Here is a 16,242-nt window from a genome sequence, read left to right as displayed (position 1 = left end):
TCTGGGGCCTGTCCGGCACCTGAATTGCAGGTGATACCAAGTGTGGGTGAGGCTCATTCCTTTGGCTCTGGAGTCTTAGATATGCGGAGAAATGGCAGCCAGGGTTGGCAGTACCTGGCTGCAGGGTTGAACTCGGGACGGGACAGGCAGGTTTAAGGTTCCAGGGTTCCACTTTGACTGCCCAGCGCGCAGATGGCTCTGCTTTGATGTTTCCCCTGTCCTCCCCAGCCTGGCCTGGCATACAAGCTGCCTGTTCTGGAGAGTTGCCTTCCTTGCTGCCCATGCAGGGTGGCACTTGCCTGGTCTGCATGAGTCGGGTAACTTTGTGGCTTGTCCATTGTCTGTTATGTGTCAAGATGAGGTGTGGGGAGGGGAAGGCAGGGCAGGCAGCATTTGGGTCTGTGTGCGAGTTGAATCCATGCACATCATTGGGCAAAGCCTGTGCATAAGGGAACGAAGGGGCTGAGCACAAACCGCAGCCCCATACTGATGGCATAGTCATAAAAAATAAGGGTTGAAAGTAACCTTAGGAGGTCATCTAGTCCAACCCCCTGCTTAAAGCAGAATCATCCCCAACTAAATCATCCCAGCCAAGGCTTTGTCTAGCCAGGTCTTAAAAGTCTCTGAGGATGGAGATTCCACAACCTCTCTGGGTAACCTGTTCCAGTGTTTTACTACCCTCCTAGTGAGAAGGTTCTTCCTAATATCTAATCTAAACTTCCCTACCCTTCGGGTGGTCAAAGGCTGCTATTAAATCCCACCTCCGTCTTTTCTTCTCCAGACTAAATAAGCCCAGTTCCCTCAGCCTTTGCTCAGAAGTCATGTGCCCCAGCCACTGAACCATTTTTGTTCCCCTCTGTTGGACTCTCCGATTTGTCCACATCCTTTCTGTAGTGGAGTGCCCAAAACTGGACACAGTATTCCAGATGTGGCCTCACCAGTGCCAAATAGGGGGACTAATCATTTCTTTCGATCTGCTGGCAACACTTCTACTAACACAGCCTAGTATGCCATTAGCATTCATTATTACAACAAAGGCATGCTGTTGGCTCATATTCAGCTGATTGTCCATTGTAACCTCCAGGTCCCTTTTCTACGGAGCTGCTGCTTAGTCAGTCGGTCCCCAGCCTTTACTGGTGCATGGGATTGTTCCATCTTAAGTGCAGGACTTTGGACTTGTCCTTATTGAATCTCGTGAGATTTCTTTTGGTCCAATCCAATTTGTCTAGGGCTCTCTGAATCCTAGCCCTACCCTCCAGCATACCTACCATTCACCCCAGCTTGGTATTATCTGCAAACTTGCAGCGCATGCACTGCATCCCATCTTCCAGGTTGCTGATGCATACACTGAATAAAACTGGCCCCAGGACTGACCCCTGGGGCACTCCATTTGATACCAGCTGCCAACTAGACATGGAGCCGTTGATTACTACTCTCTGGCCCAGAGGCTTCATCCAGTTATCTATCCACCTTACAGTCCATTCATCCAGCCCATGCTTCCTTAGCTTGCCTGCGAGATTGCTGTGAGAGACTGTATCAAAAGCCTTGCTAAAATCAAGGTATATTATTTCTAGTGCTGTCTCCACATCCACAGAACCAGTCATCTTGTCATAGAAGGCAATCAGGTTGGTCAGGCATGACTGGCTTTTGGTGAATCTATGCTGACTTCCAATCACTACCTTTTCCACCAAGTGCTTAGAAAGGGATGTAGGGGCTGAGCACAAACCACAGCCCCATACTGGTGGTAGCTAAAGTTAATTAACAAGGTGTGGCCTTTGTTTAATTAAGAATTATTTAATGTATAGCAAAGAGCCCCTCTCTGTCGAACCAGAGGGACTGTCTGCTATACATTAGGAAGATCAGGCTGGTTGGGCTCAGACTCCTTAGCCTCTGGTTTAGGGGGTGGTGAATCTTGCCCAATTTGGTCTAGTTCTATGTGGGACGCTGAACCATTGCACTCCCAGTGGCTCATCATGACCTGCCCTTCATTTTAGTTGTCAGTTATTTCGGGTGTAGATTGTAGTGTTAGAGGGATAGTATTAGGTGTCTAGAAAAAGAGTTCTTTCGTGGCCTTGGCCAGGGGCTAGGATGGCCCTTGTAAATCTGTCCTCTACCATCCAGGGCAAGCAGTTGCTTGGAAACCCTACTTTGCAAGGCTCAGCCCCTACCCCACCCTGAAACTGAGCTGGAAAGACAGCAGCTATCCTTGTTTGCCATCCCTACTGGAGGGTGAGGTACCCTGAGGGGGCAGCTATCTTAGCCCAGACTGAGCATCGTGTAAGAGAGGAATAGTGCTCCAAAGCAGCAGGTTATGAGTGCACATTTTGCAGCACTGGTGTTAAGAGCTGTCTGATAAGGTTGTAGCCATGATCCCTCCAAGCAGTGTGTGCACTGCTGACACCTTCCCTGGGCTCCCCTCCTTAGCATTTTGTCCCCACTTGGAGGCTTACTGCAGCACATGGAAGTTGGGTCAGTCTTGTAGCCAGGGCTGTAATGCATTGGGCTGGCACTGGGCCTTTGGGGCTGGCACTGGGCCCCAGGACCAAACTGCTGTGGGCAGTGAGGGAAAACCAGCAGCACACCTGCTTGTATGGGTCCTATCTGGCTCCAGTGCTGCCATCCCCTGTCAGTATTGTGTTGTGGAAGCAAATGGATGCGCACAGTAAGAAAAGACGTCAGAAGCAGGGCTGACATGTCACAGATTCTAATGTGCTGCTTCTACCACAGCAGGCAGGCAAATCCCAGCAGTCCCACTGGTCCCACGTACATGGGCTCCAGTCATGCGGGCAGGGTTGAAGGTTGAGAGGGTATGGCAGAGGCACATTTCCAGAGCACCCTCAGATGTGTTGTCTGCAGAAGATGTTCAGGGTCTGTGTTATGACTGCTCAGCTGCAAGCTCCATCTAGCCCAGGCTGAGAGGAAAGGGGGCAGCTGGGACTAGGAGCAGCTGCTGAAAAAGGGCCAGTCAGCTCGGCAGATCCTTGCGTGTCTGGCTGCTGATGAGGTGTTTGGGATGGGAGGGCAGGGGCCCAGCTGGGAGGCCAGACCAGTGGCATCAGCGAGAATTTCCTTCCTCTGTGCCGGGGGCTTTAAAACAACAAGCAAATGTCCCGTGAGACAAGGATCAAAGTCAGTTGGTTCCCTCTGCCCTTCCCCTCCTCTCCCAATACTGCACCCCACACTTCTCCCAACATCCATCAAGATTCTATCAGACAGGCTCATGCCCTATCCTCACAACAGCCTCAGAGTCCTCTTCCCTTGAGTCCTGCCTAGATTCTTCCCAGAAAATGCCCCCACTTCCTCTCCCCAGCCTTCACTTGCAGCTTCTGTGGGTTGGTTACTGTATGACTGATTGCATTATTTGGGTTTGGGAAGAAATTGTACCCCATGGTCAAGTTGGTATGGACTGGAGGTTTTGCCTCCCTCTGTATCTCGGGCATGCTCCTTTGCCTGAGATCTCTTGAGCTTATATTAACCACCTTTTACAGCAGCAGGACATTGGCCCCCAGGTCTCCTATGCTTTACCTCTGGCAGGTTAGGGTGTTACATTTTGCATTGTCAGGGCTGATGGTAGCTTTATTAAGAGGTTAAATTATGGATTTGTATGCAATGGTTTGGATAGGGATGAGCCTGCCTCAGGGATTGAACTAGATGACCTATGGAGGTCCTGTCCAGCTCTACTTCTCAGATTCTGTGATCAGTGGGAGTGCACTGATAGAGATTTTTGGGGCTGATACAGATAACTGATTTTTAAGGAGGCATATTGGCCGATATCGATCCGATTTCTAGCACACAGCTTGAAGAGCAGTGTCCGACAGGTCAGTCTGTTGTGGTAGAAGGGGAGGGGGAAGGGGAAGGAATGGGCAGGGAGGGGGCAGGTAAGAGGCCCCTGTGGTGAGGGAGGGAGTGGGGCTGGGGCAGACTTAAGTTGCGTCCAGCTGGTATCAGGCTGCTGGGTTATGCTCCTTGCTGCCTATGTGCTGCGCTGTGGCATGCTCAGGGCGTTTATCAGCCACATTATTGGCCACATCAGCCAAAAAATGTGAATTTCTGATGCAGTCAATGTTCTTTAAATTGGTGCTGATCCAACATTGGATTGCTGTATCAGTACACCCATAGTGGTCAGTTCTCACACTGGAGAACTCTGTCAGAGCTGTGAGCAATAGGCCTGTGCGAAGCAGCTAGTATTTGCTTCGGATTTGGCTGATTCGGGGGACAGTGATTCAGTTCGGTGATTTGAATCACTCCTGATTCGATTTGGCCAAATCGCCGAATCGTCCAAGCCAGGCCCATCCCCCGCCCCTCTCCCAGCCCAGCAATGGCTGCCCTGCCTGCCCCACCTCCCAGCACTTGGGGGGGAAAAAAAGCTCCTGCTCAGCAGGTGCTGCCAAGCAGGGGGCAATCCCTGCTGCCCTACGCTGTGTGGGGTGCTCTGCACGAGCCCCTGAACCCCCCTCTCCCCCCTAGTTCCCCCAGCCCCCTCGCGGGTCAGTGCCAGCCCTTTAAGAAAAAAACAACCCTGAAGAAACCCCCAGCTGCCCCGTGCCACGTGGGGGCTCTGCAGGAGCCCCTGAGGCTGCACCAGGAGCCCTGAGTTCCAGGGCTTTTCTCCGCTTTTTTTTTCCTAAAGGGCCAGAGCCCTGGCAGGTGGGGCAGCCATGGGGGGGCCATGGGGGCTTGTGCAGAGCCCCACCATGCATCATGGAGCAGTGGGGATCGCCCCCCACCTGGCAGCACCAGGTGAGCATGGGGCTTTTCTTTAAAGTACCGGGAGCTGGAGCGGGCAGGGGCAGCCACAGGGGGCCTGGGGGACCAGGTGTGGGTCGGCGGCATGGGGAATCAGGGGTTTGGGGGGGCTGGCAGGGGCCCCCCCATGATCCCCTTCCCCAGCCCTAGTACTTACCAGCTCAGAGTGGCTGCAGCCCCCTGCTGCAGCCACCGAGGACTGCCCAAATCATCAAAGCTCTCTGAACCTTTGCTGAAGAGAGAGCTTTGAATTGATTCGAACCTGTAAATTGGTCCCCTGATTCAATTCAGATTCGGAGATTCGGCCACCAAATCAGGCCGAATCTCCTTTGAATCTAGTCACCATCCGAAGCTTCGCACAGCCCTAGTGGGCACCTGTTGCTCTCCACACTGTGTTGGGGGCTCTGGAAACCTCAGAAATGGGAATGGACCTAGCAAGGAGGCAGTGTTAGTGGGGGTCAGGTGCCACCAGTGCTGCTACCAGGCTAGACTGCAGGCACATTGAACTCACCTGAGCTGCACGGGGCACTGTAGTCAGCTTCTGTGTGTTCACCTTTAATAAGGAGAGATGTATGTCAGGAAACAAATGGGTGGTCTCTGTTGCAGTGTTGCCCCTGTTTGCATGGGCTTGCCCCTACTCTCAATCCTGTCCACACCTACCAACTTCCAGCCTGAGTTAAGTGGTGCTCTGAGCTCCCTCTAGCTGCCCCGTCTGGGTGCAGGGGGAAGGTCAAGTGGAGATACTCGGGCATGGCTTAAAGACCAACAGTCCTTCAGTTGCTGACCCATGATGAGACTATAGTCCTCTAGGTGGCCCAGCAACCAGTCTGCAAGCCCCAAGCCCCATATCACCATGTCTTTGTAGCTGCTGGTTCCCTTGGAAGTTGGGTTATGCTTGCCCATGCTGCAGCCACATCTCCATTTGGACAAATAGCTTTCCCTGTAATGCGAGTCAGGTTAGCTCACAGTGACTCTAGTTAACCCATTGAGGGTTATAGATTGTACAGAAAGGACAGGGTGGGGAAAAAAGGGGGAGGGGTGGCGCTCTATGTCAATGAGCAATATACATCAACCCTCATCAAGATGGAATCCAAGGATGAGGAAGTAGAAGGATTGTGGGTTAGGCTACATGGGGGGCAAGGAGAAAGGGATTTGGTGGTAGGGGTCTGCTACAGACCCCCACATCAAGGGGAAGAAATAGATTCGGGGCTCCTGAGGCAGCTCTCGGAGACCATAAAAGCTAAAGAGGCGGTAGTCATGAGGGACCTAAACTACCCAGACATCTGCTGGGAGACGCAGATGGCAAAGTCCCACCATTCACGCAGGTTTCTAACCTGTGTACAGGACCTCCACCTGACGCAGGAGGTACACGGTCCCACTAGGGGGAATGCCATACTGGATCTGGTATTGGCAACGGGGGATGACATGGTAGGGGACCTCCAGATCGGTAGCCATCTGGGGGACAGTGATCACCTAATAATAGAAATCTTCATAAAACTTCGAGTGGGTAAGGTAACTAGTAGGGTGAAAGTGCTAGACTTTAGGAAAGCTGATTTCAATGAACTCAGGTGATTAGTCAAGGACGCACTGCAGAGTAGGAGTTTTGAAGTGATGGGAGCCCAAGAAGGGTGGCTGTGCCTTAAGGAAATGATCCTTCGGGCACAAAGCGAGACAATCCCGATGCGAGGAAAAAGAGGAAAAGGGGCCAGGAGGCTTCCTTGGCTGACCAGAGAAATCCAGGGCAGCCTAAGGGCCAAAAGGGGAGCACATAAAAAGTGGAAACAGGGAGAGATAACCAAAGATGAATATACCTCCTCTGCTCGCACTTGTAGGGAGGCAGTTAGATGGGCCAAAGCTACCATGGAGCTGAGGATGGCAACCCAAGTAAAAGACAACAAGAAATTGTTTTTTAGATATATAGGCAGTAAAAGGAAGGCCCAGGGAGGAATAGGATCACTGCTAAATGGGCAGAAGCAATTGGTGACGGACAGGGGGGACAAGGCTGAACTCAACGAGTTCTTTGCCTCAGTGTTCCTAAGCAAGGGGCACGACAAGGCTCTCACTGGGGTTGTAGAGAGGCAGCAGCAAGGCGCCAGACTACCATGCATAGACCCTGAGATGGTGCAGAGTCACTTGGAAGAACTGGATGCCTTTAAGTCGGCAGGCCCAGATAAGCTCCATCTGAGGGTGCTGAAGGCACTGGCCGACATTGCAGAGCCACTGGCGGGAATATTCGAACACTCGTGGTGCACGGGCCAAGTCCCAGAGGACTGGAAAAGGGCCAATGTGGTCCCCATTTTCAAGAAGGGGAGGAAGGAGGACCTGGGCAACTATAGGCCAGTCAGTCTCACCTCCATCCTTGGCAAAATCTTCGAAAAAATTATCAAGGCTCACATTTGCAAGAGTCCGGCAGAATAAATTATGCTGAGGGGAAACCAGCATGGGTTCGTAGCAGGCAGATAGTGCCTGACCAATCTAGTTTCTTTTTATGACCAGGTTACGAAATGCCTGGACACAGGAGGAGGGGTGGATGTCGTATACTTAGACTTCAGGAAGGCCTTCGATACGGTATCCCACCCCATACTGGTGAACAAGTTAAGAGGCTGTGACTTGGATGACTACACAGTCCGGTGGGTGGTGAATTGGCTAGAGGGTCGCACCCAGAGAGTCGTGGTGGATGCGTCGGTTTCGACCTGGAAGGGTGTGGGCAGTGGGGTCCCGCAGGGCTCGGTTCTTGGACGGATACTCTTTAATGTCTTCATCAGCGACTTGGATGAGGGAGCGAAATGTACTCTGTCCAAGTTTGCGGATGACACAAAGCTATGGGGAGAAGTGGACACGCCGGAGGGAAGGGAACAGCTGCAGGCAGACCTGGACAGGTTGGACAAGTGGGCAGAAAACAACAGAATGCAGTTCAACAAGGAGAAATGCAAAGTGCTGCACCTAGGGAGGAAAAATGTCCAGCATACCTACTGCCTAGGAAATGACCTGCTGGGTGGCATGGAAGTGAAAAGGGATCTTGGAGTCCTAGTGGACTCCAAGATGAACGTGAGTCGGCAGTGTGATGAAGCCATCAGAAAAGCCAATGGCACTTTATCGTGCATCAGCAGATGCATGACGAATAGATCCAAGGAGGTGATACTTCCCCTCTATCGGGCACTGGTCAGACTGCAGTTGGAGTACTGCGTGCAATTCTGGGTGCCGCACTTCAAGAGAGATGCGGATAACCTGGAGAGGGTCCAGAGAAGGGCCACTCGTATGGTTAAGGGCTTGCAGACCAAGCCCTACGAGGAGAGACTAGAGCACCTGGACCTTTTCAGCCTCCGCAAGAGAAGGTTTAGAGGCGACCTTGTGGCTGCCTATAAGTTCATCACTGGGGCACAGAAGGGAATTGGTGAGGTTTTATTCGCCAAGGCGCCCCTGGGGGTTACAAGAAATAATGGCCACAAGCTAGCAGAGAGCAGATTTAGATTGGACATTAGGAAGAACTTCTTCAGACTGGCCAAGGTCTGGAATGGGCTCCCAAGGGAGGTGGTGCTCTCCCCTACCCTGGGGGTCTTCAAGAGGAGGTTGGATAGGCATCTAGCTGGGGTCATCTAGACCCAGCACTCTTTCCTGCCTATGCAGGGGGTCGGACTCGATGATCTATTGAGGTCCCTTCCGACCCTAACATCTATGAATCTATGAATTAACGATTGAAGTAAGAAAGCCCCAACAAATGGAGGAGAAACCCTTCCCCTACCCTGCAGTGGGGGATAGTGGTACCCTTGTCTGTGGTGTTCTCAATCTCGGTGTGAGCACCTACAGGAGGTGGTTCACTTGGGTCCCCAGTGAGGCAGGAAATTCTATCCCAGAGGTTCCCAACTACCAGGCCATGAAGGGTTGGTTGCCAGGTCATTGGACAAGGCCCCTAATCGGACCCCCATCTGTTTGCCCGAGTGAGTGGCTTCCACTGCTGGCAATCGTGTGGGATTAAGGGTGGGAAGCAGGCATCCCCAGGAGGGAGGCAGCTGGCTACGTGCACCCTGTCCCACTCGTGTGCAAGTCCACAGGAAAAAAAAATAAATCTTGGGAACCACTGTTCTACCCCATCTCCTGGTGGCAGCTAACCAGGATTTGTGTCATCACTTGCTATTGGGTCACCCTTCAAAGACCTCCAGAAAATATCCTGCCAGCTCCTGGGCTCAGCACAAGCAAAGTTGGGGGCACCTGAGGAGCTGGATTACAGGGGGAAAATGGGTAGGGTCATGGAGAGGAAAAATCCCCTGTCTTCTCTTCAGGCACCATTTCCAGTGAAGCTGGGCTCCAGCCCATGCAGGGGAGCAGGTCAGCCACAAACACAGGTCGCTGGGAACCAAGGGGACATCAGTGAACTCGGCCAAACCTGGACATTAACTGTCCCATGGAGTCCCCAAGAGCAGCAGTATCAGGGTGGATTCGGTGAGACTCACCCATCTCGTAGTAATCGTACAGTCTCACAGTGGCTGGCTTGAGATTCTTCACAGGGAAATCCTGCTCCACAGAAAAGGTGAACGTTGTCTCCTCTTTAGTCAGCTATGGAAAGAGGGAGCATGTGTGCATGGGATGAGCTCTATGTCCTGGGTAGGTACAGACCCCTCCCCATGGCTCCGGGCTCTGACTCCTTCCTTCACTCTGTCCCAGAGCCCAGGCAGTGTGAAAATGCTCTCCTGAACTGCAGTTGTGCCTACCCCTCACAAAATGTCACCTCTTCATTGCACTCAGCCCAGATCTGGCCCCTCCTGCTGCCCCACACAGGGCTCTCCCTGGGGCTTGTGCATGTCTGACCTCAGCTCCCACTGCTGTGGCTCTGTTCACATCTGTGCTCCCCACCTGCAGAGCCCTCAGTGCTCACCTGGTCCAAGTAGAGTATCACTTCATCAGCAGACAGCTCCAGCTTCTTCACCAAACCCTCGTTCTCCAGCTAAGAGCAAAGGGAGGGAAAGGCTAAAGGGACAGCTGACGGCCAGGACTGCACCTCTCCTGGGGCCTCTGAGACCAGACACCAAATACCTCTTCCTGCAATGAGTGGCAATACCACTGCTGCCAGTGACACCTATTCCATGAGCACCTACTACAGGGAGGGGAGAGCAGTAGGTGAGCTAGGCAGGTCAGCTATACTGAAAGGCGGGAGGGAAGGGCAAGTCCCAGTCGGTGCTTGGGTGGGAGACCAGAGAGGCATTAGAGGGTGCTGTGTTGACTCCATACCCAGTCAGTGGGTGGTAAAATAGGGAGGCTCTCCCTATTTTGCCTGGCACTCTTCTGGGTCTGTTTTGCTATAAGGACAGGGCTCTCTCCCTTTGGGAAGTCCCCTGGTGTCCAACAGTCAGGGAGGGTTGCCCAGGTGGGATCTCACCTTCCTCACGGACTTCTTGTCAGGGAGGTAGCCGGATGGCAGTTTGACCTCGAGGATGGCCATGTTGGTGGCTGAGCGTTCTCCGCTGTACCTGTAGCAGCAGTCGGGCATTGGTAATGGTCTACACACCTCCCAGCCAGGGGAGGAGACTGGGCAAAGGGGAGGCCTCATGCTCCCTTGACCTTCAGGCATCTGTAATGTCCTTGACCTGCTCTGTGCTATGACCCTTGTTTGTCCTCCCAGGACAAGGGCAGCGTCCCCTCTCTAGAAGCCACTTCTACAGGAATGAGCTTAGTTCCAGCTGCCTTCCAGGAGCCCCTGTACTTCCCATCCCTGTGGATAGATGCCTCCATGCAAGCAAATCCTGGTCCACCCCCACCCTGCAGCAGGATGTCTTTACCCCAGCCCTGTCCCTGTTCCCTGGGCCTGTCCCTGCCCCAGCAGGGCATGGCAGGGCTGGGCTCATACCGAGCATGAAGGATGAGGCTGAAGTGGGTTCTGGCATTCCCAGTGCACTCCTTAGGGTCTGTCTCCACACGCAGGTCAAAGGTTGTGGTGCTTTTTGGTGGCAGGTTGTAGCGCAGGGTCAGCTGGGAGAAGAGCAAGTGGGTGAGGGACAGAGCATGCAATGTATCAGCCCAGAGCAAGCTCTGCTGATCCCTGGAGTTGCAGTTCTCACCTGCACCAGGGCACAGCCCTGTCCCTGGGTCATCACTGTGTACTCCCCAGGGATCTGCGGCAGGGTCGCTTGCTGCAGCACCAGCCGGTTGGTGTTGTCCACGTGGAATTCCTGCTGGAAACTGCCCTGCGACTTCACTGTCACCGTCATGTCCCCGCTCACGCTGTATGTCAAAGCTGCGTATTTGGCCAGGGCCTGCAGGGCGACCACCGTGTCCTGGGGATGCAGAGTTACCCGCTGGAATCACACTCTGGAGCCAGGAGTTCCTGCAGTTTCCCTGCAGCACACTCTGGACCTGCTGCATCCTGGCACCACGGCCCAGGTCGCTGCCTCTCTCCCAGGAAGGGGGCCCTGCTCTGCTGCAGAGATGCAGTTGCTAGTGGGGGTTCCCTGTCCCACCTCTCCCGGCCCTGTCACCTGTGTGGACGCAAAGCCGCCATAGGGATTTTGCTGCTTGCTGAGCCAGCGGACAATCTGGGAGGCAGTCGCCAGGTCAGCAGTAGCCTCTTTGGGTGGGGAGAGATAGGCCAGAAGAACATACGCGGTCATCTCCACTTCAGCTGACAGGGCTTGGGCCCAGAAGGAATCAGTGCCAGGCGGCGGCTTCACCTTCCTCTCCCAATGGAGCTGCCCCCCTAGGAGAGAAGCCGATGGAAGGAGAGCCCATGGATGCAGCTACAGCACAGTAGGGGCCACATGCCTTCCTCCCCAAGGCCCCTCACAGACTTCTAGGCCAGGGGAGACCCTTGCTCCCAGGACATGGCAGAGCAGCTGCTCGAGAGCCCTCAAGAGGGTTATCCATGTGCAACTACATGCTGTGAAGGTTGTTGGCAACAGGATGCCAATCCCTGCGCTTTCATACCCCATCAGGGAGGGGCACGAGGGGAACTCCAGAGTTGCTGGCACAGACCAGCTCAGCCACGTTGCAGGGCTGTGCAATGAAGGGAGGTTTTATAGGATTTCTGACACAGCAGAACCTCCACAGAGCACGGAGGGGCGGGAGCGAGGTCCGGAAGAAGCGGGCCTTGGTGCCTCTCTCAGCTTTAAAGGAGCCAGCAAGACAGTGCCCAGGTTGATCACAGGGGGCCAACATGGGGCTCCCTGCTCTGCTGAAATGGCACCTGGGCCGCCACTGCCCCTGGCATCACTGACATCATTACCCTGTTCACTATCCCATGGGAAATGGCTGGACAGCTTCAGTCCAGTTCTTAGCACAGACGTATCCCACAGCCGGCCCCAGGTAGCTGGCCTCTCACTGGCAGCTTCTGCCGGGAGGCCCTGGCTTGGGTGGGCTCCAGAGATGGCAAACCTGTCAGCTCATGATGGGCTTGAGCAGGTGTGCAGTTCCCCAGGTGAAGCTTGGCAGAGCTGGGAATGCCTGCCCTGTCATGGTGGCGGTCAGCCCAGAGGGGACCAGCAGGCAGAGTAGACGGTACCAGAGCTAGTGCTGTACTGGGCCAGGCTTTTCAGAAGGGCACTCCACAGCTGCATGTCCCCTGCCAGCCCGAAGGAGTAGGCCAGCAGCGCCTGTGTGTAGATGTCAGTGGTGTTGGAGGATTTGTGCAAGCACTGGAGGGCCTTGCTCATCATGGGGTCCTGGGAGAGGGTGGAGAGACATAAAACATTGCTTGCGAGACCCAAGCCCTGAGCCTGGCACCCTGGCAAGAACCTGGTGTCCCTAAAATCCCACCCCCAGTCCATGCACCAGGTCGTGCTGTGTCCACGTCCCACCTTCTCTGAGCCCATCACTACCTGTGTCCATGCCTGAGCAAAGCTCCCCCCGCCCTCCAGCCTGTGCCATCTTCCTGCTCCCTCTGACTTCTTTATCCCTGTACCCCAGGCCTATTGATGAACAGGTGTGAGTCCACAACCCCACTCCCCCCAGGACACCATTTCTGACCCTGGCCAAGACCTGACTCAGCCACCGATTCTTCCTGCTGCCTGAGCCCAACAACCATCCGGTGCTTCCTCTCATTTCACCCCCACCCCCTCCCTGGTACCAACCACCCCACTGCCCCCACAAGACCCCAACTGTGCCCCTAGGCCCAGGAAGGCAGGACTTGTCCTCACCATGAGCGGCAGCCCCAGCTCCAGCAGCGCAGCCGTGATGTAAGCGGAGAGAGAGAGCTCATTCGAGATACCGCCCTGGGAGTGGGAATGCCGAGATGTGGCTCAGACTGTGCTGCTCCATGCAGATGAGACACTGCACGGACGGACTCATGGGGCCACAACATAACAAGGTCAGCGGGGTGGATGTCCTGCCTTCTGCTGCCTCCTAGCAGGCCCACCTGGGTCCTGGCAACTGCCCCCAGTCACAGCCATTGTAGGGGCCACACACGATCCATGGATTACTGCCGCACAAATGGCAGCTGCTCGCGTGAATGGGAGCGAGAGGAGGGCACACACCCTCTCAGGGAGAACTGCAGAGCCCCTCCGTCTCTAGTAGACGCCTCCCAACGCTCCTTTGTGCTCAGGGCTGGAGGAGCAGGTTTGGTTCCAGGCACCTCCTGCCACCTTCTGCCCCACTCCCGCAATCCCTATGTTCATCCTGCCCCATTGTCTTCCCTGCACTTCACCCCTTCTGAGTCTCATACCTGCAGGGCATTGTTCAGCAGTTTCCCCACACTCTGGAAGCAGCCGCTCTCCATCTGGTGCTGCTGCAGCCACTTGAGGGCATCCTCAATGTGCTGCTGGTCAATGAAGATGTAGGGTCTGGCTTGGCCAAAACACTTGACAACAAAGGCCGTCAGCCTGAGCAGGGAAGGATCCTATTAAAGGCCTGCTCTTCTGGGGGGCTGTAGGTCAGGAGGGGGATGCAGAGGTCCCGCGGCTGAGGTTGAGAATGGGGACACAGGCAGAGCTGTGTGGGCAGGGGGGGCACTACTGGAACGTGGGGAATCAGGGTGCAGGCTTGAGATACATGGGCAGAGGTGTCCAGAGAGTAGGACTAGGAAAGCAATAGAGGGGTGAGGACTGGAACCATGTATCCTTTCCCTGAGCAGCAGGTCAAATCCAGGGCCCCCCAGCCAGGGTGTCACAGAATTAAAGAATAAAAGGGTTGGAAGGTAGCTCAGGAGGGCATCTAGCTCAAACCTCTGCTCAAGGGATGATCATCCCTGACTAAACTATCCTAGATAACCATCCCGGCTAACCTCCTCACAAACTTCCAGGGATGGATGTTCTACCACCTCTCTAAGTATTCTGTTCCAGGGCTTAACCATCCTCAGAGAGTTCTTCCTAATCTCCAACCTAAATTTCCCTTTTTGCATTTGAAGAACATTATTCCCCATTCTGTCTCCTATGGCCACTGAGAATAGTCTATCACCATTCTCTTTATTACTACCCATACGGTATTTGAAGACTGTTACCAAATCCCGCCTCGGACTTCTCTTCTCCAGACAAAGAAGCCTAGTTCTTCCAACTGCTCCTCATATGTCATGTTTCTTAGGCCTCTGATCATTTTTGTTTGTTTTGTGCTAAACTCTCTCTAATTTGGCCACCCTTCCTGAAATACAGTTTTCAAAGCTGAAGAAGAGTCACCTCCCTGGACTTGCAAGTAACACTTCTGTTAATACCACTCAGCTTTTTTTTTTGCAACAAGAGAACACTTAACTCATATTCAGATTGTAATCCAATATAACCCTGGGTCTTTTCCTGTAGTACAGCAGCCTAGCCACTCATTCCCCACCTTATATTGAACATGTGATTTTTCTTTCTTAAGTGCGGGACTTTGTACCTGTGCTTGTTGAATTTCATTCAGTTCATAGTGGACCATTTGTCAAGATGATCAAGGGAATTCTGTGTCCTAATCCTATCTTCCAAAGTGTCTGCAACTCCACTCTGCTTGGTGCCATGCTAACAGTACACACAATCCCATCTTCCAAATCATTACTGAAGATATTAGACAGACCTGGACACAGGAGAAACCTCTGGGAAACCCCACTCAATACCTCTTCAGTTAAATGTTGAGTCACTGATGAGTACTCTGAGTACAATGATCCACATTAAGGTGGATGCCTTAAATCACTTTCTTGTAGGCTGTATTTTCTTATCGCTAATAAGAATGCAATGGAAGACTCAAGAGCCAAACTTAAATTGAGGTATATCACATCAACTGCTCTCCCCCGTCCATAAGGACCTTCTCTTTGTCATAGAAGGAAATCAGTTTGGCCAAGTAAGACTTAATCTTCATAAATCCACAAGCTCAGAAGGAATTAGCAATGACTCTGCAATTGCCTCTGCCAGTTCTTTGAGGACTCTCAGATATATCCCATTTGACTATGGTGACTTGAAAACATCCAGCTTTCCTTAGTCATTTCTAACCTCTTGTGGCTCAACATGGGCTAATTATTTCCTCTCCTGTCCCTGCTGCCAAGCATGTGCATCACCTGACAGCTGATTTTATTAATGAAGACTGAAGTAAAAGAAAGCATTAAGTACTTTGGTCTTTGCATCGTGCATTATGAGATAGCCCTCTTGATTCAAGAAGGGCCCTACAATATCCAAGGTACCAATATTTCTTGGTACGTGTCTGGCAGTATCTCACCAGGTGTTGCCTGTGGCATCGCTCTTCCCAAAAGCGCTATAAGAGCCATCATCATGCTTGTATTTCAGCTCACGCTGGTACCCTGCATGGAGGGGAGGCAAACAGCACATTCAGCATCCATCCACCACTGCCCAGGGCTAGAATCTACCCTGATCTGATCCCTGATGGACTGCTGGCCCCTGCCTGGCCCTGGGGCTGAGACTCAGATGGGATCCTGGGTGCAGCTGGCCCATGGGAAGGGAATTAAGCCTAAGCTGGATCCAGGACCCCAGAAGCAGGTGATGCCTCCAAGCTTGGGAAAGACCATAATCAGGCCTCCCTGGAGAGGCAAGGCCCCACCTCCCCATCCGAGATCCTGGGGTCCGCAAGTGATCTTGCTGCCTGGGCCATGCCTTGCGGGAGAAACTGGGAGGACACTCACCACTCTTCAGGAAGCCCTGGGCCTTGTCTCTGATCTCTGGGGTTAGCTGGCCGCTCTTCTCCAGGTACTGCTGGATGTAGATGTTGGGAGCAAACCGAACCATGTTTTGCTCTCCGCAGCCATGTGGCATGGCCAGCAGGCGGTCGATGTTTTGCAGAGCTGCGCCCATCATGTCACCTGGCACAAGGGAGTGAGGGGAGCAGAACATTACCAGCCCGCACAAGTCCTGCCAGAATGTCATGATCCTGTGAGCCATGGGGCCTGAGGGGCTCAGTGTTCCCTGTTCAGTTTTTGCTTCACGAGTATGGTAGCTATGTGACATGGACTGAACAAGCATTTGACACCCTGGCAGTACCATGTGGCACCGCTGCCCAACTTGAGGTCCTCATGTTGGCCCAGAAAGCAGTATATACTAAGTCAGAGAAGGACTTAAGAAGACCTGTGGGGAGTTGTGACATTATCTCCCACAGGGATCT

At 53.3% G+C, this 16,242-nt stretch overlaps 1 protein-coding gene across 1 annotated transcript in view; it reads right to left on the bottom strand.

Annotated features, from left to right (window-relative positions):
- Positions 1-2,688: 2,688 nt before the first annotated feature.
- LOC102566356 (alpha-2-macroglobulin-like protein 1) overlaps positions 2,689-16,242 on the bottom strand; it is a 39,340-nt gene continuing 25,786 nt past the window's right edge. The window contains exons 24-36 of the mRNA XM_059727062.1: positions 15,767-15,943; positions 15,346-15,427; positions 13,394-13,550; positions 12,870-12,944; positions 12,236-12,395; positions 11,217-11,434; positions 10,800-11,015; positions 10,589-10,710; positions 10,121-10,211; positions 9,620-9,688; positions 9,198-9,300; positions 5,258-5,299; positions 2,689-3,087 (exon numbers count right to left, since the gene is read on the bottom strand). Coding sequence (XP_059583045.1) covers positions 3,056-3,087; positions 5,258-5,299; positions 9,198-9,300; positions 9,620-9,688; positions 10,121-10,211; positions 10,589-10,710; positions 10,800-11,015; positions 11,217-11,434; positions 12,236-12,395; positions 12,870-12,944; positions 13,394-13,550; positions 15,346-15,427; positions 15,767-15,943 — 1,544 coding nt within the window. The 3' untranslated portion in view covers positions 2,689-3,055. The remainder of the gene's footprint in view (positions 3,088-5,257; positions 5,300-9,197; positions 9,301-9,619; positions 9,689-10,120; positions 10,212-10,588; positions 10,711-10,799; positions 11,016-11,216; positions 11,435-12,235; positions 12,396-12,869; positions 12,945-13,393; positions 13,551-15,345; positions 15,428-15,766; positions 15,944-16,242) is intronic.

This window comes from Alligator mississippiensis, chromosome 4 (assembly GCF_030867095.1).
Source record: "Alligator mississippiensis isolate rAllMis1 chromosome 4, rAllMis1, whole genome shotgun sequence".
Taxonomy (NCBI): Eukaryota; Metazoa; Chordata; order Crocodylia; family Alligatoridae; genus Alligator; species Alligator mississippiensis.
Note: the sequence above shows the minus strand (reverse complement) of the source record. Positions and strands in the feature narration are given on the sequence as shown.